The sequence below is a fragment of the Leptonychotes weddellii genome, chromosome 5 (genome assembly GCF_054177405.1).
Source record: "Leptonychotes weddellii isolate Sample4059 chromosome 5, ASM5417740v2, whole genome shotgun sequence".
Classification (NCBI taxonomy): domain Eukaryota; kingdom Metazoa; phylum Chordata; class Mammalia; order Carnivora; family Phocidae; genus Leptonychotes; species Leptonychotes weddellii.
Window position 1 is genome coordinate 101,894,183 of NC_138373.1, and position 23,459 is coordinate 101,917,641.

The following is a 23,459-nucleotide window of genomic DNA, read 5'->3' on the forward strand; positions in this document are numbered from 1 at the left end:
TTTTTTTTTTTAAGATTTTATTTATTTATTTGAGAGAGAGAGAATGAGAGACAGAGAGCATGAGAGGGAGGAGGGTCAGAGGGAGAAGCAGACTCCCTGCCGAGCAGGGAGCCCGATGCGGGACTCGATCCCGGGACTCCAGGATCATGACCTGAGCCGAAGGCAGTCGCTTAACCAACTGAGCCACCCAGGCGCCCTCCAATCCTCATTTTCTGAGATTTGGGAACAGAAGACTATAGGGGACTGGGTCTTCTCATTCCTAGAGGCCTGTCAATGATGAGAAAAACCCGAGGTGCCAGGGCTGGGGCAGAGTGAGAGAGAAAGGGTCCTTTGGTCTACCGTGCCAGGCAGAGCCCTCACCCTGGGGAAAGGCAGAAACAGGCTCTGCTGGGAAAGCTACCCAACTCCCTCTGCAGACAGCCAGACAGCCCAGACCAACACAAACTTCCTTCAGGCTACTGCCCATCAGGAAGAAATCAAGACAGCTCTTTGCAGGCGTTAGAGGGGAACTTGGCCTGCTAGCCCCATCTCTGTTAAGAGAGCCCTCTTGGGACAGGAAGCGAGCACGGACTGAGGCCAAGCCCAGGCCAGGGTTTCTCAAGGGACCCCAGGGCTGTGGTCAGTGCCTTTGGCCCTGCTGCCTCGTCCAGCCCACGACACAACCCCTATTCCTGGGCCTCGCCCCAAACCCCATACCTGGTCACAGATCAGATCCCACTTCTTCTCATTGTCATACTGGCGCAGGAGCCGGGCCTTGTCGGGAGGCAGGTTCATGGAGCTCTGAGGAGAGAACCTGAGTCAACAGGGCTGAAAGCTCCCTGCACCCAGAGGAGAGAAAGGGAGAGCGCGCACACCTTTTCCCTCCGGGGCCCTCGGCTTCACCCTGACACTCTGTGGCTGCTAAGGAAGGCTCGGAGGGGTGTGACAGTCCTTCTGCCTCCCCTTCATATTTAGTTGTTTGGTTGAGCAATGTTTTCCAATTTAGTGAGTCGAGATTAACTTTATTTTTAATGAAAACAAACAGATCAAAATAGAAGAGGCTAGAAGATACCAGAAATCCCTACAAGTAGGAAATGGAATGTTTCATGAAGCTTTTGTTTCTTTTATATTCTAAGTACATACATATACATATGCACACACACCAGTCATGCCATAAAACGTGTTTCTTAACTTGGGACAGGGCAAAAACGTTCCAAAGCCACCTGTCTGAAACAGCAGCTCTCAATCTGCTTCTCACCCACGGCCTGAGGGATGCACGGCCTTCCTGCGTCATGCACAACCGCGGGTGGATCCTGAGCCAGCCACGGCCTGCGTGGATGGCACGCGTTTACCCTATGCCCCATATCAGGATACGAGTACACGAGAAGGACGTTAGCATAAAGGTAACAGCTCATTTTTTAAGGAAATCATTTACAAAATTTCAGCATTTTAATTATTAGTAGCAAGTTACTTATGACACACCTCCCAATTAAGACACAGGAAAGTGTCCTAACCCCTTCCTGAAAGACACTCTAACCTGGAATATGGAAGGGCAGACCAGGAGTCATCTTATTTCGCTCACTACTGTTTGCTGAATGAATAAAGAAATAAAAGTGGGCAGGAGTGAGGGAAGCCCAAGGCACCCCCGGACTAGTCCTACGCAGGCCAGCAGCCCTAACTCCCCCTCCTTTATCCCCACCTAGCCAACCTTCTCTTCTATCCAGTGCGGCTGTCTTTGTTATAGGTCACAGCCCTTGCCTCTCAAGGCAGATCGCTGCACCTGCCCCTCGCCCCATATTCCCGAATCAAATATGATCTCCTACCTCAAGTATCATAGCTGTGACTTCCCACAAATCCAGCCCCTACCCCCAGCAGGCTACAGGCCACCTGGAAGGCCTTCCTCTCCTCTTTCTCTTCCTTACTTGCTGTTCCAAGTTCAGCTCTAATTTCCTGGGCACCCAAGCATGGCCAATGGGTTTCCATCTATCTGCCCACTCCTTGATATCCTCATCTCTGGGGACACGAATTGTGTGCACCCAGGATCCCAAGGAGTCACACAGCCAGGCATTATTCCAGAAGTGGGAGCATCCTGGGAGTGGGCCTTCCGTTTTCTAAGAAATTGAAAGAAAAACCTTAAAAATCATTTATTTCTGTTAGACATATCTATTATGCATTTACCTACACACATCCTACTAAACTAGCTGTACACTCATCTAGCCCCTCAAGGACTGTGTCTATTCATATGGTCTCCAACCCCTGATGATGTGTGACAGGCACCTAGTGGAGAGGAAGTGGATGGTAAGCCTAGGGTTAAGGCATCCTGGTTCGGAGTAATGGGCCCAGCTCTGGGCTGGAAACCTGGTCACTATGGCTCAAAAAAGGAGTGTGGTTGGGATTTTTGATCAGTGTCTAGGAATACCAAAATGGGGCAAAGGAGAGAAGAAAAGAAGGGGAAGAGCATCACCCATCACACCCCTCTTCACAATTTCTGCTGCCCTGTGAGTCTGCCTGCACTCTTGCAGGAAACAGGGGCTAATCAAATCCCCCCCTCCTCCACTGCTGATGCAGGAGGGATGGCTGGTCGGGCAAATACAATCCCGAATGTTCTCTCTGAAACCACTTGGCTAAGGGCCATTCTCAGCATGTCTGTGTGGAGAGGAGGACAGAGGCAGGAGGCCACAACAAAACAGGGACCCAAAAGTTGAAGGTGAGCCCGGACCAAGGTCTCCCTCCTAACCACAACAAGGCTGTTGCTGGCTAAGCCCAAGTGAGACCAGAGAAGAAACAGACCTCAGGCCTGGTTCTGGCTCTGGGCACATCTCGAGCACTTCATTGTCTTCTGCCCATTTCTCCCAAGTCCAAGCCATGGAAATAGAAAATAGTTGTCTCCCCTGGAAGAAAGCAACTGGTGGAGAAGTGGGGAGCCTGTCACTACTGTGGCAGACATCACATCCTGTCTACACCAACTTCCTCAGCCACCCACTGTCAGCTGCTGCGGCCTCACGCTTCCCCACAAGGTGACCTGGGGAGAAGATGTCGGTGCCCCGGGGGCTTGGAAGATGGAACAAAGTCACCCCCTTTGGGAACCCTAGCATAAAAGCATGGAAGAGTGGAAGAGGCACATCAGGGTTCAAACTTCAGATGCCCAGGAGAGATTGCCCCCCACCCCCGGAGTATGGACACGGGTGGCAGAAGCATGAATCAGCTCTGACCACAGACCCCCAAGCTCCAGTCTCGAGCTTTGGGTGGCACTTTCTGGACTGTGATGCCGGCTTCTGTTTCTTTGGGGCCCAAGTGTGACTGGGAAGGAAGTGGGTAGGGGAATTCCCCCCAGCCTCCAGCACTCTCACACCAAGTCGGTCCCCGACTACAGGGCGGGAGCCACCCACCTTGGGCTTCTCTCCGCGCCAGACAAGGGACTAGGGCTTCTGCAGCCACCCGATAACGTGCGTGAGCTCAGCAGGGCTCTGACGTCCTGAGGAAGGACAACCTCCTGAGTTCCGGGGACAGCCAGGGAACAAACCTGACACGTTCGGGTCTCCGTCAAAGGTGTGTTTCCTTGACATTTTTGTTCAGTGGCTCTGCAGCGACGGGTAGTTCTCGTAAGGCAGAGGCCAGGCTCAGTCCTTGCTACCTGCTCCCTGAAACCCTTGCTGAACAGAAAGGGGCCACGGCTGTCTTGGAGCGGAGGCACTGAATGCAGAGTCAGAGAGCCCGAGATCAACTGTGGGATCTTCAGAGCTCATCCATAAAATGGAGATAATCTCACTACTTCACAGGGGTTTATGAGGATTAAATGATAGATATTTTATATCCGGATGTGTCTGGAACACCGTGGGTGTTCCGCAGTCTCCTTCCCCTTCCTCCTGAAAATCCCGGATAATGCTCTGACAGCCCAAGGACCCCTCTTGCTTCTGGGTTGTCTCGATCTCTGCCTCTGTCCCTCCTTCAGCGCAGTTTCTCAACCACTCAGGACACAACCATCCTCTACACCTACCCCCAACCCCCTCGTCCCCCACCAACCCTAAGACTAGGAGGCAATTAAATACCAACATCCTTGAGGAGGGAGACCCTGGAGAGATGGGGGAGAAGAGGGAGATGAACTCACACTGAAAGCAACTCTGAGACTGATTCCTACATCAGAGCAACCAGCCAGAAATCTAACAATAAATACCTATAACGGGAAGCAGCAGAAAGGGGTGGATCTGATGCTTCCCCAGCAGGGCTGTTCTGGTTTACTGCCAGTTTGAGGTCAGGCACAGAGCCCTGCTCAGTGCCTAGCCCCCTCCTGGGTTCTGTGGGAGCAAGGCTTCCTTACTCCCTACCCAACCCCTGTCAGCCCCAGTGAAGCCAAGGAGGAAGGAGGTAGCTCTGGTCACAGAGGTTCCCTTCCCTTTCCTGCTCTGTACCCCTAGCCAGTTAGCCCCTCCTCATTTCCTTCCCATCGCAGGGGAAGGGAAATGCCGGTGGTGTTGGAGTTTCCTTCGAAGGTGTGGGTCCTGCTCTGGGACTCACCCCTGACTCTGTCAGTCTCCTTGTGCCGGGCCTGGGGAAAACCCAACCAACAGAAATAGGAACCACCAAAAACTCCCAACTGTTTCTGTCAGTCCCAGTCAATCTCAAGGAATCTTAAGAACCGAAATGAACACAGGCATAGCTCCGCTAAGAGGCAGGGAGAGGGATGGCTGAAACTTTCCTGCGAAGGGGATTCTGGAGGCTTTAAGGAAGTCAGGCAGGGACTGTTTATTCTAAGCAAATACAGAATGTGAGTTGGTTTTCTTAGTGTTTCCCCCCTCAGAACCGTCTCCCCACCAGGTCCATTATGGCTGACATTTCTCCTAAGTGTGGTAGGCCCAGTCCCCATGCTCAGCCCACGGGGGTGGGGAGCCTGGGAAGCTGAGGCTGGAACTTCCCCAGAGACGAAATGAGACACTGTCCTGGGCACCATATGCCGCTGAGCCCCTGGCCACAGCTGCCAACAAGTCCTCTTGGGCACCCACAGATCAGCCCATTGTGCAGACGGGCACAGTGTGGTGAGGAGGCACAAGGTTTGGGAGCCCAGGAGACTGCTGTAGGAGGAGCTGGAGCTCCACGCTCCGGCCCCGCGCTCCCTCACAGACCATCGACCCTGCCCAAGGCGACAGCAAAGCAAGCAACACCAGGCACAAAGGCCCGTCCCCAGTTGCCAAAAGGACAGAGCGCTAGGAGTGGCCCAGCCTGCCCTCCTCGGATCTCTACTGGTGGGCAGTAGGCACAGCTGTGGCCAGCTGGGCATCGCTCCCAAAGGGCAAGAGCCCAAGGAGGTGGGCGGTCCCCGCTCCTGCCGCCTCTGCCCCCTTGGCAGCCACAGCCAGGCCTGCTGCAGTAGCAGCTCCCAGACAATGAGAGTTATTTTCAGCCCGCGCTTTAACACAAGCCAGCTGGCCAGTGTCAGGGCGGGAACCCCACCCAGCCCGCCCAGACGGCAGCCGCTGGCCCAGCCCACTGCCTACACCACTGTCGCCTCTGCCTCTGTGTCACTCTATCTCCTTTCAGCACCGCTCCTCCTAACTGCCCCTCCCCAAATGTAATCCTGTCAAAAGGAGACCAAAAAATCCGAGAGTTTGATCAAAGGTCCAAGAGCTGAAATTCAGAAGGTCCAGATCCGGGATGCGGAGCACCCCTCCAAACACCGCCACTCTTCCCCCCCCACCCCGTCCCGTGACTGGCGGGAGTAGCGCAGGGGAGGAAGCGGAACGGATAGGGGGCCAGGCCTCCCTGCAGCCCCCAAGGGCCGAGGCCCAGGCAGAGCCTGGCTTTGCTACCAACCAGGAGATGAAGCTCAGGACAGTTCTCCTGGCCTCCGTCCCTCCCATCCTTCTTTCCAGAACTTAGGTTTGGAGATGATCACTTGAGACAGCCTGGAATGAGCCGGAGCCAACTGTGAAAGTTCTGGGAGAAGAACCGTATCCTGTGGCAGAAAGGCAACCTAACCCGGGTTTAGGACACTAAATGATGGAGTGGGCATGAACACTTCACTCAGCCCTCTGCACATCAGAGAGTTCAAGGATAGGAAGGGGTGGGCTCCAGGCCTCTAGCCCTGGTGCCGCCACACCCCACAGCCTCAGCAGCACGGTTCCCCTCTGTTCCCCATCTCCCTCCGGCTGCAACCGCCTGCACGGGACCTCCAGTGTGCGACCTAACTAGCCACACACAGCTTCCTCTAGGCCTGAGCTGCCCGGTTACACTTATGGGAAAGTTGCTGGGGTACCGCATGACAGAAGCCATCAGAAGAGTGGGTGCTCCTTGACTTAAGTGCCCGTAGTGGTTGGGTCTAGCCTTCTGTGTTTGTTGACTTGGAGCTATCACTCTGGGGACAAGCTGCCAGGGGAAAGCCAGCTTGCACATACCCAGAGACCTGTCTGGAGAACGTGCTTCTGTGGTCACTGATGACTCCATAACCAGAAATGACTCGCTGAGCAGTTATGGGCCAAGTCCCTGAGCAGCCTGGAGGAAAAGGAGATGGATTCACCAGATGTCTCAGGCTGAGCTCTGCGACTCACTCACACCAGGGAAGTCCAATGAAGGAGAGGCCTTAGAAGGCCAGCATCGAAGAGGTGGCTTTTTCCCAAATACAACCGTACCTCCAAGGCCTCTTCTTCACCTTGGAGGCCCCTTCCATTGGATCCTGAGAAGGCAAAGGAAGTTGGCCATCTCCCCAAAGCCAGCAAAACCCCCAACCCTATCTCTGCCACACCTACTATCAGGTAACCTCTGCAGGTAACCTGGCCCCCAGACGCCAAGTGAAGACATCCCTTCTGGCCTCCTCGGTCAAGAAGCGCACAAGCTCAGACAGAGGAGCTCATGTTGGCTCTTCCCAGCTGTGCCCCCAGGCCCTCGCTAAACAGCCACTGCCCCAGCAACCTGATCTGTCTGCTGGCTCCTCAGCCCCTCCTCGCGGTTAGCCAGACCCACACACTCCCCAGTTACGCAAAATGGAAACTATTCTGCTGGGGGCAGCCGGATTTCCAAAGCTAAGGAGGCTTGGGGCAGAGCCTCACATTTTCTCTGTGGCCAACCAAGGTCCCCCCTCCTCCTCATGATATTCTCCCCTCCTGCCTGGGGAGCCCTGAGACGCAGCGCTACCACTCAGAGGACACAGTGTTTCTGGGGTTACATCCCACAAAGGGCATTTTCCTCTCTCTCCCCAGACCACAGCCTGTTACTCACTGAGACCCAATACGTGTCCTTCCCAGGGCCTCTCATCCATACTTTCCCTCCCATTCCCACTTGTCACCATCAGACAGGCCCTTATTGTTTACTCCTGACCCTCTGGGATAAACTTCCAGCTAGCATCCCTATTTCCTACTTCAAGCCCTCTTTCCCTCCAACCTGCACAAGGATGAAATTTCTCAACTTCTCAACACCTAAGAAAAATCATGTCTCTTCTCAATTCAGAACTCTTCTCTGCCTCCTTATCATTTACACACAAAAAACCCTGAACTCCTTGGCCTGCTGTTCCCAGCATCTTAAAATAAGAAAGAGCTTTAGAGGTAAGATTCTCCCCCAGGCTGCCCCCTGCATCTCTGACCAGGCTTGTCCTCTTCTGGACTTTCTCCTGGAACAGCCACTCTTGCCATAGGAGCTGCTTGTAACCGATGTTTCCCCAATCTCCTGAATCCCCACCTATTACCAACTGACTTAAAATCCATCAGCTCTGTGACCACCCAACCTAAAATAATCAGCCCCTCTTCTGAGCTCCAAAGCCTAATCATACGTGAAGAATGAAATGGCAGAGACCTTGTTACCCCTCACCCTCTTCTCCTCATCTTCCCTATTAACGAACCTCCAATGTTCAGTTGAGCGCTTGGCAGCCCAGAATTAATATATTTCTCATCTTCCCTTGCATTTAGGTATGGCTATGTGACCATGTGGGACATAAACAGAAGTAGTGTGTACAATTTCTGAGAGGTGTCATTAAAAGGAGGGAGCATACCCTTCTTTTCCCCTTTCTGCTTCCAGCTGGTTGAAATGCAGAGGTAATGGCTGGAACTTCAACAGCTATTCTGGACCATGAAGTGACCTTGGAAATGAAGTCCAGATGGATGAAGCAACAGGAAAGAAAATGCCTGGTCACTGATACCATTGACCTCAGCACAAATTAAATTTGTTCCATATAGTGTCTTTCATGTGTGTGTTTCCTCTGTTCACAACTAGAACGTGAATTCCTTCAGGGTAGGGGTCATGCATTATCCCTTTTTGAATCATGTACAGGTGCTTAATAAGTAACTGATCTTGCTACTACCTCTCCTACCACCAAGTTCTTTTTTGGCCTCTGGTTATTTTTGGAGAGGATTACCCAATTTCTCACTACTGTCCTTTCTATTTCTGGGCTCTCTCTCCTATAATCTGCCTAATCTACTGTAGCCCAAATCACTTTTTTTATATGCTGCATCTCCCTCAGCAAACTTCCACTCCTCATTCTGAGTTTCAACTCTGCCCTTCAGTTCATGCCATAAATCTGAGCCACTCCCCTGCCCTTCTCTTTAATCAACCTCATCCATACCCTGCTAGACCCTAGGCCTCTGAGCACAGGGATTACCACCAGATTATTTACCACTGTAGTGCTCTACAAAGACTGGGCACGTAGAATTTCCCCACACATATACTCCTCTTCCTCCTATGTTTAAGTGTTCTGCTCTATGACACCCTAGAGATATCATTCCCAATTGTCAGCAATGCCTCTCCTTCAATTCAAAATAGGTGAAATCCTACCTTTTCCAGCAAATCCTTCCATAAGTGAGATTGCTAAGATTCCCACCCCAACCCCCAACAGCATCTCCACACATTTACTAATGCCTTCAAAAATGTATTCAGAGACCTGTGATTTATGGCTAATGTCTCCTCACCTTTTCTTGGACATCCAATAAATATCTTATCACAATCTCAGAGTGTGGTGAAAGCAGTGAATGATGAGCCACACTGCCCTGGCATGAATCCTAACTCTACCACTTACTAGTTTCGTGGCCTTGAGAGAATTATTTAATCTCTATGAGCCTCAGTTTCCTCATCTATAACATGGAGGTAGAAATAGTATCTCCTTCATATGGTTGCTATGATGATAAAATACATTAATATATGTAAAGTATTTACTATATGTAAAGCATTAAAATCAGAATCTAGGTAGTAAATGTTACATATAATGCTAGCAACGTTTTTTGTTTGGGTTTTTTTATTCAACACATAGCTGGAAAACAACCATACGCCAAGCACTAAGCTAGGAGCTGGGAATATTAAAATAAATAGGGCAGGATCCCTCCATTCAGGAAGTTTACTTCCAGAGGGCAAGGTAGATAAGCAAAGCAGGGTGAGTGTAGGCAGCGCTGCTGGGAGAGAGCTGCACATGGCCCTGCTGGAGCCTGGGGAAGCAACATCTAATTGGACAGAGGAATCAAGGAAGGTTTCCTGGAAGAGATCCTATAGGATTTAGTCTTAAACATCGAGCAGGAGGGAGTCAGGCAAAGGCAATGAAGGAGGGGAAGATGGAGATATTCTAGGCAAGGAGACAGCATCTCCATGACATGGAAGCACAAAACGTCCTAAAAAGTCCAGAAGTCCCTGAGTGATTTGCAATGATGAAATGACAGTGTATAGGAGGAAATTACAGTAGGTAGGGAACAGCCAGAAGACAAAGGGGCTTAGGAGCTGAGGTAAGTAGGTGGCCATGAAGAGGATAATAATGATACCACTATTAAAATGAAAACAGTAATAATGACAAAAGCTACCATTTATTCACAGAACTGTGAAAAGAGCTATCCATGAATTATCTCATTGAATTCTCACAACAAGCCTATGAAGTTGGGAAGTTGGGACTATCATTACTCCCATTTTATTTTATTTTATTTTTTTTTATTCATGAGAGGCAGAGAGAGAGAGGCAGAGGAAGAGGGAGAAGCAGGCTCCCCGCCCAGCAGGGAGCCTGATGTGGGACTCGATCCCAGGACTCTGAGATCATGACCTGAGCTGAAGGCAGACGCTTAACCATCTGAGCCACCCAGGCACCCCTCATTACCCCCATTTTAGAGGTGAGTTAGCAAAGGCTTGGGAAGGCCATGGAACCTGCCTGGAGCAAATATGGGGTGGAGCTGGGATTTGAACCCAGGTCTGACTCCACAGCCTGAGCTTGTAACCCCACACAATGAGGCAATGAATTATGTCAGGCCTTCTCTGTGCCTTTTCCCAAATTGTATGCATCCTTTAGGATCAACACAATCAACCTTCCTCACAGAACCTCCCCCAAACCACCCAGAGTTCACACGCTCCTTCCTCCGAACTTGCACGAGGTTTACTGCCCTTCACCTCCTATTGGCAATCGTATTCAATCACACCTTCAACAAAGCTATGTATCACACACTGTGCGAACGGGAAGACATGTTTTGCTTTGTGGTCACTCCTATATATTTACAAAGAAAGGGGAAATTGCAGTTTATAAACATCTGCTCTGGGCCAGGTGCTGTGCTAGATCCTTTAATTACAAGATGTCATGGAAAAATCACTTCTCTCTCATATTGTTATTCACCTTTCACATTTTGGGCTATTTCCCAAACTACACTGTAAGCTCCATGAGGGCATGGACTCTGCCTTGAACACACTTTTCCTAGACAAGAATGTCCGTCCCAGAAGAAGCTCTGTAGATACCCCAGGCTAGCCATGTGGACAGCGGAGGCCAGCTGGGGGCAGCACGCCATCTCACCGAGTACACTGGTGGGGGACCCAGCTCTGGCTTTCCAGAAGTCTCCTTATAAAACCAGGAGCTTATTAGCAAACCATAAAACGTAATGAATCCTTTCCTACTTCCAGACTATATGTGGGAGGGGCACAACTCCTGCTTTATGGAAGGATAAACTGAGGCCTAACATGGGCACACATCCGTCACAAGTCATATGAGCTGGGGAGGGGCACTCCAAGTCTTCTGTCTCTCCTCCTTTCTCAGTTGCTGTCAAATGTGGGTCTGTCTTCTCAGGAGAGAAACGATAATGACCCCAGTCTGCTCTTGACCTATGAGCGTCTTCCCTACACTGTCCCCCTCATGCCTTTAAGTAAGGCCAGAGTTTGACAGGGGTGTCATAGGTGCCCACACCCCAATTCCATCTTTGAGTGTCCCGGATGTTTTACGTCCTCATTTGATCGTCCAGCTAGAAAAACAACAACAACATCTCTTTGGAGTTAGCCTTCCGAGAGTTCCCACCCCGCGACCCAAAGAGACCTTGATTCTTCTCTGCTTCTTACAACGTCTGGCTCTTTAAGTACCATATCCACTCAGGGCCACAGATGTGGAGGAGAATGTTCCTGAGCATCTCGTACATGCCAGGTACTTTTCTCACATAATCTCCCCTACTGCCTTCAATAACCACTGCAGGGAACTGTTATGCCTGTTTAATTGGTGAGAGAATTAAGAATCTGAAACCAACTGGCTCGAGATCACACAGCATGTGGCAGAACCCAGATTCAAATCCAGATATGTGGCCTCCAACATAACTTTTGCCAGACGTGGCTCTTTCTACCATGTCCTGCCATCTCTCCCCGCCCCCCCCAAAAAAAATCTCTTTAACTTGGGAAGGTCCACCCGGATTTATCTGACTGGCTTTGGTTGATCATTAAACAGTGCTTCCCTGTCCAGCACAACTGGGGTAAAACCAACTAAACAAGGTGTGCCAGGCACCTGAAGCTCAAGGCTTCGGTCTCAGAGTTAGAAGGAGACCCTGCAGAGCAAAGACACAAGGGAACTGTCTTCTTGAACACCACATAGTGACAATGCCCTCGTATATGAATGGGATCTTAAACATTCAGAGGGCTATGGGTAACAGCATGGACTTTGGAATCAGGGACGACCTAGATTTGAATCCTGGTACTTTTTATGAGACAGTGGGAAAGTTATTAAATTTCTCTGAACCTAAGTTTCTTCATCTATAAAATGTGAATTATGGTATCTACCTCTTATAAGAATTAAGTGAAGGGATGAATGCATGAAAAGGATTTTGCATGGCACCTGGCATGGGAGAAGGGCTCAATAAATGGTACCTGGGGTGAGCTACTCCAGGAGTCACAATACACAAATACAATTTCATAGTCCTTTAAAATACATAAAGGTGAGAGTATATAGATAGAGCGGAAAGGTATAGGTTAAATATATTTATTTATGTGTTTCTTAACTCTCTAGGTTAGAGCAATTGCACACACTCCTCCTTTGAAAGATCAGACTGAGACACCAACGGCCACCCAGGGGATTCACAGGAAAGCTGGGACCCGGATTTGGGGAGACACAAATGAGTCATTGATGAAGGCACCCTGCTGAGTGATGTGGAACAACTCCTCTAACCTTTTGCAGATTTTGCTAAACTGTCTTTAGTGTTCGACCTTATCTCAAATCCCTCATTTCCCCATTGTCTCCTGACTTCCTCAGGTTAAATCTGCAGTCTGTAAACCTGAGGTCTGATTTCTACCACAAATCTCTATTTTGGGCCCCCTCAACTAACCACCCCTCTAGCAAGTCTGTCTTCTCCCTCCCAGTCACTTGAAGAGCTGTGCTGTCTGTGGGGACAGAGAGAAAGGCAGGAGAAGGCTTTGGACCCCAATTTTATTTGACCAGTAGACACTGATGACCTCAAGTGTCTCCTTGGATCCCAGACTTCTTTGAGTTTCAGCTTTAATTATCCAACTGTCCATTAGACATTCCACCTGGACTTCCACAGTCTCCATGACCTCATGTGCCTCAAACTGACCTCCTTACTTTTCCTTCTACGTTATTTTCCCTCCTGTGTTCTCAACCAGTAGCACCCCCATCTAACCCATCCCAGCGAGCTAGAAACCTGGGTGGCATCCTGAATTCCTCCCTTACCCCTCATCTCCATCTTCCCAATGTCAAATCGGATCAGTTGTCAAGTTCCCTACATTTAATCTTTGTAACCGCCTGGCGACTCTGTCTCATGGTCTCCATCACACACGCCAGCCCTGGTTCAGGCTCCCACTGCCATCATCACACTACCCAGGCCTCCATGACCACTCTCGCCTCTCCCCCCACCGCTCAGCCTGACACCTCACACTCCAACAACCCTGAGCTGCTGCACGAGGATTCTTGACATATCTGCTCTGCCTCACCTGGCTGCCTCTGCTCATGCTGTCCCCTCTACCTAGAATGCTTTCTCTCCTACACGTCTCCCCAACTCCCAATTATCCCTTTAGCCAGAGTAGATTTCCTCCCACAGGCAGCATTCCCCGAGCCCCACCTCTCCTCTGTGCCCCCCAGATGCTCCTGCAGTATCTATGTCATTGCACTCCCAAGCTGTAGATTGCAATTATATGTTTAGTGTGTTTGTCTCCCTCTCTAGACTGCACTCCTGGGGGCAGACACTGTCTTAGTCATCTTTACTTTTCTGGCACTTAACATAATTCTAAGTGCTCAGTAAATGCTTACGGAGTGAATGAAGGCTAGGCTGCAGTCAGCGAGTCTCTGAGGGCTGGCATTGCGTCCTTCTCTCCCTCTCCAGGCAGGGAAGATGACACCTTAACCATTCTCAGTTCACAGCCTCAGGCCCTCCACGGTACTGATGTGAATCTTCACCTGCCTTGCCATAGAGTAAGGAGGGAATAAGCTGTCTGCCCTCTTGCCTCCAAAACAATCGGAAATAACTGGTAGTGTTTTTATACTGTTATGACACCACCTTGATATTTCCGTGGGCTTCTGCAGCAACAGGTACGAGATGATTTCTTTACAATTCTTGGAAAGAATCAACTGAGAAGTCAAATGCTGCCATACACTGTCTAGCTGGCTACCCCTCACCTCCTGAGGTTATGCTCAAAACTTTTTTTTTTTTTAAAGATTTTATTTATTTCACAGAGAGAGACATCGAGAGAAGAAACACAAGCAGGGAGAGTGGGACAGGGAGAAGCAGGCTTATCGCCGAGCTGGGAGCCCAATGTGGGGCTCGATCCCAGGACCCTAGGATCGTGACCTGAGCTGAAGGCAGACGCTTAACGACTGAGCCACCCAGGCGCCCCTATGCTCAAAACTTTTAACAAGGATACTCTGGAGAAATGACAAATAAATGCTCTGGGAGCTCATCAGGACCAGTTGCCCCATAAAAGCACAGATTCTTAATTCCTTAGTCACCCACGATGCCAGCAGTAATTAGCCAGCCCAAAGGGAGCAAGTAATAGCTGCTATTGGACCATCATTCTGGAATGCATGCCAGATGCATTGGAAAATAATCTGCAGACGTGAGCACTTTACAAGGGATTCACTAAGTGCCCTGACTGCCAAGGGCCTGAGGATAATGAGTCCTTCTGTGACGCTGATTCCGCTTAGCAGTGAGTAAAAACAAAATAACCACAACCACCAACAAGAAGCCTATCCAAAGTAAGGGGTTCAAGCATATCCTGGACACATAAGGTTCAAACAAAGACACTCCTTCCCACTTAGCTCTCATCCATCCATTCTAGGACACTGTCTGGGCCTCACCCTGAGGCTGGCATTGAGGGGAGGGGAGTATGTGATCTCCAATCTGCAAATGAACTCACAGAAGAGTGGCCCCTACCACCCCAGAGTTCACTACTGTCCCAGGAGCTATGCTAGCTGTTCTGGCCTTGGTAAATGCCCCAGTCCAGAAGCCTCTTAACATCCAATCCTCCTGGGGCATCTGGGTGGCTCAGTCGGTTAAAGAGTCTGCCTTCAGCTCAAGTCGTGATCCCAGAGTCCTGGGATCAAGTCCCACATCAGTCTTCCCTGCTCAGTGGGGAGCCTGCTTCTCCCTCTCCCTCTGCCTGCCTCTCTGCCTACTTGTGCTCTCTATCTCTTTGTCAAATAAATAAATAAAATCTTTTAAAATAATCATAAATAAAAAAAATTAAAACTCTACTTCTATCCCAGTGGGCTAAGTAAGAAACAAGTCTGAATAATACCGACTTCACAGGAAGCCCTACAAACCTGTTGTTGGACCCTAACATCCCTTCCAAATATCTCCCTAAAGTCCCACACAGCTCACCCCCAGGCCTATGAACCCCAACCCTGCCCAGAGCAGGTACTAAAGAGAGAAAATGGAACAGTGCCTAGGGAGGAGACACATTTCTCCTCCACTTAAATACAGCCCAGGACCTCTGCAAATTAAAAGCTCCCTCTTTACTGAATCTACTCAGCTTTAGTTATAGGTCGCACTTTTTATTTTTGTAAGCAGCCAACCCACCAAATTATAGGCTCAGGCCACTGGCAGGCACGCCAAACATTGGGGCCAGCACAGGCACCGCCCCTTCTGGCCTGAGGGTGGGTAGAGGAGTGAGGACTGAGCACCAGTCAAACCTGAAAGGACAGAGGGCATGATCACTCCGCTGGGCAAAGCTGAGTGAGGAGCCTGGTCTCACTCAGGCCACTATGCTGCCCAGAGGGGAGCCGGATTCCAGGATTCCCCACACAGCAGCCATAGTGAACTCTTACTACTATAAAGCAGATCAAATCACTCCCCTTACAATAATATCCAAACTCCTTACCGAAGTTGACACGGTCCCCCATGATCTGGACCCCGCTCACCTCTCTCCAGCATCCTGGTCAACCAATCTGACATTCCTTCAGGTCCTCGGTTGTGCAAAGCCCCTTCCCACTCCACGGCTATGCACAGATTGTTCTCTCTTCCTAGAAAACCCTTCCCTGAGGTCTTTGCATATAGCTACGTGATGGATCAGGGCAGGTGGGTCTGCAGGACCGGAGTAGAGAGACCACTAAGGGATCTGTGACAATACACCAGGCAAGTGATGAGGACCAGCTACGGCAGTGGTAGTACATATGGAGGGAAGGTGGGAGGAACAGCAGCCTAGTGTGACTCCTACGTGTCTGGCCTGGACACTCGCCGGAAGAGGGTGCGATGTCATCCATCCACCCTCTACGCCAACAGCGTGCAAGAAAACACTAGCAGGTAGAAAGCGGCTCACAAACGCTGGACACTATTACTATGCTACAGATGAGCTATAGTTATTGAGCACCTACCATGAACAAGGCATTGCTAATAACACAAATTATTTAGTGCAAGACAACATCTCACCCTAAAGGAAGGCAAGATAGATTTGGCAAAGGAAAGAATTAGCCCAAAACCTGGTAACTAGAAATGAAGTCTTCTGAATTTTTGGACTTCTGCATTTCAGGGGTAACATATGGATCATCCTCTATCCAGTTTTGCTTACATCAAATTATTCTGTAATTTTGTAACCTGTAAGGACTGAGTCGCCATCTATTTCTCCTGTATTACAATCGTTCAATTTAAAGAGCCAACCCATGAATGGCCATGAACCACTTACCAACTAATCTCTATTCCCCGTTGAAAGCCAGGCAAGAAGGCCTCCACAGCCTTTTCCAACAATCAGGGACACTTCAGACAAAACTCTCTGGGAACTGCCCATCCGTCCTGATCCAAGCTCACCTCCCTGTCTGTACCTGGGCTCCTCTGTCCCAGCAGCAGGGCTCCTGGCTGCCCCTCACAGGGCTGGCTCAATCTTCTCTTTAATCCTCTTCCCTATGCTCTGGCCTGCAACAGCCTCCTCGTTCCTTAGCCACACCTGTCCCACACTGAAGACCTGACACCTTAGAGCACTGCCTGATCAGCACTCCTGTGCCACAGTGATCCTTCCCTAACCCTCCAATCCTTCTGTGCTCGTAGCTGTGTGACACCCCGTCACCTCGGGATCCCATCTGGTCTTCACAAATGCATGGGACTGGGCAAGACAAAGAGCATCCCCAGGTTATGGATAAGATAACTGAGGTACACAAGGAGTTTCATAGACAATCTGAGGACACACATTTGTTTTAATTCTCCGGTTGTTTGAAGTACAGTTCTAAGTATATAGTTTTGTCTCTCCAACTTAGTGAGCGTTGTCTTCTATTTCTTGGTATTCTCCAAAGTATTCAGCAAAGTGCGGTGTTTACAGCAGCACCTAAGACCTATTTCCTTAATAAATCAAGAAAACAAGAAAAATGAAATGAAAGCAGAAAACCTCTCATAAACTTCCAAGGCTATTTCTGGCTTTCATTTAGAGGGAGCCTTTGTTATGCTCTCTCCTAACAACCTGTTCTTTGCCTCCCAAGGACATATCATCATTTGCGATTAAGTATGTATTTGCTTAATGTCTGTCTTTCCCCGTAAACTCCACCAAGGCGGAGGTGATTGTTTGTTTTTCACCATTGTATACCCAGTGGTATTGCTGGCACATAGTAAGTAAAAAAACCAAACCAAAAAAACCCTCCAAGAAACCGAAAACTAAAACCAAAACACTTGAATAGCCCATGTCCTAGTGGGATAAGCCGGCTGACTCCAAAGCCCAAATCTTCCTACCACACCTCTTAGCAAAGGAAGAGTTGTTCTGGAACCTCCCGTATATTCTGCCGTGATCTACACAATCCCCTCCAAAGCAGCACGGAGGGCAAGGGGGCCGACCCTGAGGAGAGAAGGAAACCCTAGCTCGCAATGTGGGCTTGGATTCAGATCCTGACTTCACCGCTTATTCACTGTGTGATCCCAAGTGAGCTACTTAACCTTCCTGGACCTCGGTTTCCTCATCTATAAAATGCAGATAATAAAACTACTTCATAAAGTCGTGATGATTAAGTGAGATAATGTGTGAAGAGCTTTGCATGGTGCCTGGCATACCATTAGCACTGGAAATGTTAGCTGTGAAAATGATTAGCTATCTGTATTCCTGGGAGATAGGAATCTAGAGAATGTGGCTTCCAGGGGGGTCAGGGCTGCTAAACTGACTTGACTTTGAGAAACTTAACCGCAGTGAAGTCCAGAGCGCACATTTATTCTCTTTGCTCGAGTCACCTGCCCCAGCTCTGCTAAGGCTGGAGGTGCAGCTTTCACTGGCCTAGAAATAAAAGAGGCTAAAAATATACAACCTGTGTCTGGGGTACCAAGATCATGCCTACATTAAAGAACTTAAAATGCAGACTCAGGGCAGAAGAGCATCTCCTAGGAGTCTTTCTACCCTAAAAACTAGTGCCAGCTCAGCACAGGGCAGGGAATGGGCTGTGGCCAGTTGCTGACCCCACTGGTGTCCTTTCTCCTTCTTGCTCTCCTCTTTTGGCTCAGTGCAGAGAATAAGAAAGAGGAGCTTTCTTTTTTGCAAAAAAAGTTGAGTCCTTCTCCCCTATTTTTTTCCCTCCTTTTCCCTCAGAAGAGGAATAAATACATGAGCATATATTATAAAAAAAAAAAAATCCAATCAATGCGAAAGCTTACAGAATAAAAAGAGTCACTCTTCAGCCCCCAACTCTATCCATTGCCCCCCAAGGGTCACCACAAGTAACAGTTTGGTGTGGATTCTTCCAGGCCTTTTTTCTATGTTTACATGTAAACATACGTGGCTTAAAAAGCATTATACACAGTCTTCTTTTAATTGCTTTTTTAGATGATTATATTCACACACACACATCTTGGAGATTCCCATCAGCCACAGCCATTTATTGAAGGTTGACCCAGTGCCAGTTATTTGGCTGGACAGTGATAAGCATCCATAAAGTCTCCACCCTCCCGGAGTCAACAGTCTCAGGAAACGGATAATAAACAAGTAATCAACAAATAATTTAAAAATGAAAAATAATACAAAAGAAATAAGTAGCATGCTAAGATATAGAATAATAAGTGAGGGAGGCCTGAGAGGTGGCATTTTTTTTTTTTAAACTGAGACCTGAAGTATAACCTGGGATCAAGCCACTTGAAGATCCAGGGAAAAGGCATTCTGATAGAGGAAACAGCCTGTGCAAAAGCCCTGACACAGAAAGGAGCTTGTACTCAAATGAAAGAAGGCTAACGTGGAGCTTGGTAAACAGGAGGGTGAGTGGGGTTGAAGAGGTCAGCAGGACCAAATAATACATAATCTTTAGGGCCAACAAGGCCAGGAGTTTACTTTTTTTTTTCTTTGTATGTACTAAAGGAAGCCATTAAAGGTTTTAGGCAGGTGGAAAAAATGAAAAATAAAGGCTTTGGCAGGAGAAAGATGCTATGTGATTTATATTTTGAATTTGCTTTGTGGAGAATGAATGGGGGGATGGAGAAAGGGGCAGTAGAGGAAGCCAGTTGGTTGGATATAATAGAAGCAAGAGCTGATATTGCTTGGACTGAAGCCATGGTAGTAGAAATAGAGAAAATGGGTAGATCTGAGATATATTTTTGGAGATAGTATCAGCAGGGCTTGCTGACAGGGTATGGTAAAGGAAGAAGGGAAAAATTAAGGATAACTCCCAGCATTTGCCTTGAGTAACTAGGCGAATGGAAGAGAAATCGATTTGGGCACAAAATAGACCATCAGGTTGTTCCCAGTTTTTTACTGTTAAACAATGCAACCCTGAGGATCCTTTATATGCACCTTCATGCACGTGTATAAACAGTTCTGTAAGACAGTTTCTTAGAAGATGGCCTGGTCAGAGGGTATGGACATTTGAAATTGATAGACACTATAAAATGCCTTCTAAAATGCCTGTACCAAATTACCCCACTATTAGTAGTGTATTTATTTTTATTTATTTATTTTTTTAAAGATTTTATTTATTTATTTGAGAGACAGAGAGCATGAGAGGGAGGAGGGTCAGAGGGAGAAGCAGACTCCCCGCTGAGCAGGGAGCCCGATGCGGGACTCGATCCCGGGACTCCAGGATCATGACCTCAGCCGAAGGCAGCTGCTTAACCAACTGAGCCACCCAGGCGCCCCAGTAGTGTATTTATTAATGGACCATTAAAGACACCCATAGACATTATCAATCCCTCAAATTTCACCTAGATGATTAGCATAAAAAGTGTATATTTTAAATGTTTATTTCCTTGATTTCTAGTGAGATTAAGAATTTTTTCTTTAACTTCTAATTACGTAATTAACACATAAGTACATTCTCCTTGTAAAAAAGGTAAACATTATAAAGCTAAATTAAATTCCCTTTGACTTTCCTGTTCCTCCCAATATGGTTCCTTCACTCTCCATCCCAGAGGTAACTGCTTGTATACCTCCACAAATTTTTCTATGCATTTAAAAATCTATATATGCAGGGCGCCTGGGTGGCTCAGTCAGTTAAGTAACTGCCTTCAGCTCAGGGCATGATCCCGGGGTCCTGGGAATCGAGACCCACTGCGGGCTCCCTGCTCAGTGGGGAGTCTGCCTCTCCCTCTCCTTCTGCCCCTCCCCTTGCTTGTTCTCTCTCTCTCTCGCTCACTCTCTCTCAAATAAGTAAAAATAAAAGCTTTAAAAATAAAATGAAATAAAAATCTATATATGCAATCAAGGATTAATCGTTTTTTGGAAGTTGTATTTCTAGCAGTCCTTTTAGCATAAGCAAAAAATCTAACTGAAAATTTTTGCTTGAGGCCTAAGTAAGTGACATTTAAGTTGAGACCTTCTCGAGGTTAGTTAACAGCTCTGAGCCCTGGTTTCATCACCTGTAAAACAGAAGTGACAACAACTCACAGAGTTGTTGACAAGTTAACTGATGAACGCATGCAAAAGCACGCGGCATCTACCCAACAAATGTTAATTGCCTTTCCTTGACCTATACAGTTAAACTGAGGCATTTGGTGGAGACCAGAAACTGAGCCATTCCTATAAGGATGAGACAGAGACTTTACCCAGAAAAAAACATTTTTAATGTTGTCTTGAAAAAAAAACTTTCTTTCATAGTAAGGCCCCTAAAAAACTCTGAATTTTCCTTCAAAAATTTTAGATGAAATATTCTGAGCAGTCAAAAAGCACATAGGTCATTTAAAAATTATTACTCATTTTTTCGGGAAGGCAGAAAGCAAAAGGATTTCAGCATAAAAGTAACTGCTAGATCCTGGTTGTTCCCAGCCCCCTCTCGGGCACACCCTGGGAAGCAGACCGCCTGGATATTCCCAGAGAATTTAGGCCTGCAGGAGACAGCTGCCGCTTGAGGCAGGTAAGGACCTCCAAACACAGGATGTGACCTAACGTTTGGGTCTCACTGCAAGGATGCCACTGGTTCCCCTGGCTTGTCATAGTACATCCTGTCATCCCTACCTAGACGTTCCTGGAGGTTGAGGGTGTAGTTCAAAAGGGCAGACCCCATCACAAAATGTCCTTAATCAAAATTAAATCAAAATGTCCAGGGACCAGAATATCTCCCTCTGAATGGGAGTCAGCCAAGTTTCAACAAGCTCTCTTGTTTGGAACCACCAAGAGACATCATTTTATCTGAACTCATTACCAGGGCTTCTTCTCCTTACAAAATATCAAGAGTACTTGTATCAAGGAGCTCCTACTACCTTCTCACCCAGCTCTACCTTCCCATTCCTCTAGGCTCAAAGCCAGAAATTCCTTAGCAGATGCAAGAATAAGCTTTAAACCCCCAAATACCATACTGTGTGTGTGTGTGTGTGCGCACATATGCATTAGGGCAGGGAGAATTAGGGGTCACAGGTCTAATCAGATTTTCAAAAGGGTCTGTCACCCAAAAGATTCAGAAGCATTGCTCAAAGATCTCTCAAACATATTCCCAACCTAAAAGAATTTTTACTTTGGCTTGAGGAGTTAACCAGGGGTGGGTAAAGATCAGCAGTGGAGTATGCATACCCCAAACTGCTCCTTGATAAAATTTACGGTAGGGCCCAAAGTACAGAGGGAATCAGGGAATCAGTCCTTAAACCTAGAGACAGAAGTCATAAAAGAGGTCCATTTCTTGCCTGAGGGTATAATAGGAAATGGGAAAATCAAGAAAGTACCAAAAACTACGGTTCTGCCTTCACTTTTACTGCTCCTGAAGCATGATCCCCAACTGGGACACAGGACAATGGAGGTACAGATTTGTAGATGATTCTCAGCAGGGGTGCTCTCAGCAGGTGGACAGGACCATCTTTTACAGTGTGGGACTGACCCAAACACTGGAGGATAGTTAATATCCCTGGCCCTCAGGCACGAAGTACCAGCAGCACCACCCAGTCAGCATGATAACCAAAACATCTTCACTTATTTCCAAAAACTCCTTCCTGGGATCATACCTCCCCCACACGGCAACCACTTTTATTTATGGGAACAGAGGTTGGCGGAGTGGGTAGTATATACGCCACAAACATTTATTTGTAGAACCTTTATAGGTTATAGAGTATTTTCACTATGTTTTCTACTGTAAACATCCTCAAAACCCTGTAAGATAGGTATTATCGTTACCCATTTCATAAAGAATGAAATTTGCGCAGAAAGAAACATTTTTTAAAGATTTTATTTATTTTAGAGATAGAGTGTGTGTGCAGGAGCGTGGGGAGGGGCAGAGGGAGAGGGAGAGGCAGCGAGAACCTCAAGCCGACTGCACTGAGTGCAGAGCCCGATGCGGAGCTCGATCCCAAGACCCTGAAATCATGACCTGAACCGAAATCAAGAGTGGGATGTTTAATAGACTGCACCACCCAGGCACCCCTGTAGGTAGTTAGTTCTTAAAACAAGATAACCATCTCCTAAAGTACGGAGCCAGGCTCATCCCCAGCTCTTCCTTAAAGAGGCACTGGGCAACTGGGGGAGGGCTACGACATTCTCTAGTCTAGCCCTGGGTAGATGAGCAAGTAGGAAAAAGAGAGAATACATACCAGCTCTGTTAATGTTTTTAGGGACCCAGGGGCAAGACCACCAGCCCCAACTCCAGCCCCCCTGGCGATAACTCTGGGTGAAGGTGGGAAGGTGGTAAAAGAGATGGGGAGGGCATAGGACGAAGAGATGAGGACAAGAACTGAAGCATCACATTGTAAACAGTGTAAAACCCTTCCTCTCCTGGCAAAATTCCTTATGTAAATAATTCTGCTAGCCCCTTGCGGCTCTGAATATTATTTACACCACCATTCAAGGACCTCAAAGTACTTTATAAACTGAGAAGAATATGCAAATTCGCAAAGTTGGGTGGGGGGGCTATCCTACCCAGGTCCTCTCCTGCCCAACACACAACCTCCCAGCCCGTGACTTTGCTGGGAGGGGATGGAAGACAGAAAATCTGAGAGAATCTGGAAAGAGGTGGATTCTGAAAGATGAAAAGAGAAGTAGAGAGCAGGGTGGGAGGCAAAGACAACCAGAAGATCTCAGGGGCAGAGAGGCAAGCGTGACAGTTCGACGTCTTCCTTGGGTGATTCATTCTCCCATGTGGAAGGAAAACAACATACAAAGATGTCGCTTTGCTGAGGGAGGCAAAAGGGAGACTGGAACCGGGAACTTGGGAATTCTAGCTGCTCAGTTCATCTCTATTCTGGAATACACTTTTCTTTGTGGATGACAATCTTAAAACCCTTAAGTTCCCACCTGGTACTGTTCAAAGAGGGAGCCCTGAAGTATCCAGCAAGGAGGAGGAGGTGGGGGTACTGTACGGAGACAGCACCCTCTCTTATCTTCAAAGTAAAAGGTCCCTTCCTCTTCTCTGAAGTGCATTTCCGAACTGGAATGAACCCCCGGCCTCTCCCTGGCACTGCTTCAGCTTAGCTCAG

At 48.1% G+C, this 23,459-nt stretch overlaps 1 protein-coding gene across 5 annotated transcripts in view; it reads right to left on the minus strand.

The window, feature by feature from the left end:
• FMNL3 (formin like 3) overlaps positions 1–23,459 on the minus strand; it is a 51,668-nt gene that overhangs the window by 21,457 nt on the left and 6,752 nt on the right. For all 5 annotated transcript variants that reach the window (XM_081821628.1, XM_081821624.1, XM_081821626.1 and 2 more), the window contains exon 2: positions 697–780. In XM_081821628.1, the coding sequence (XP_081677754.1) occupies positions 697–780 (84 nt within the window). The remainder of the gene's footprint in view (positions 1–696; positions 781–23,459) is intronic.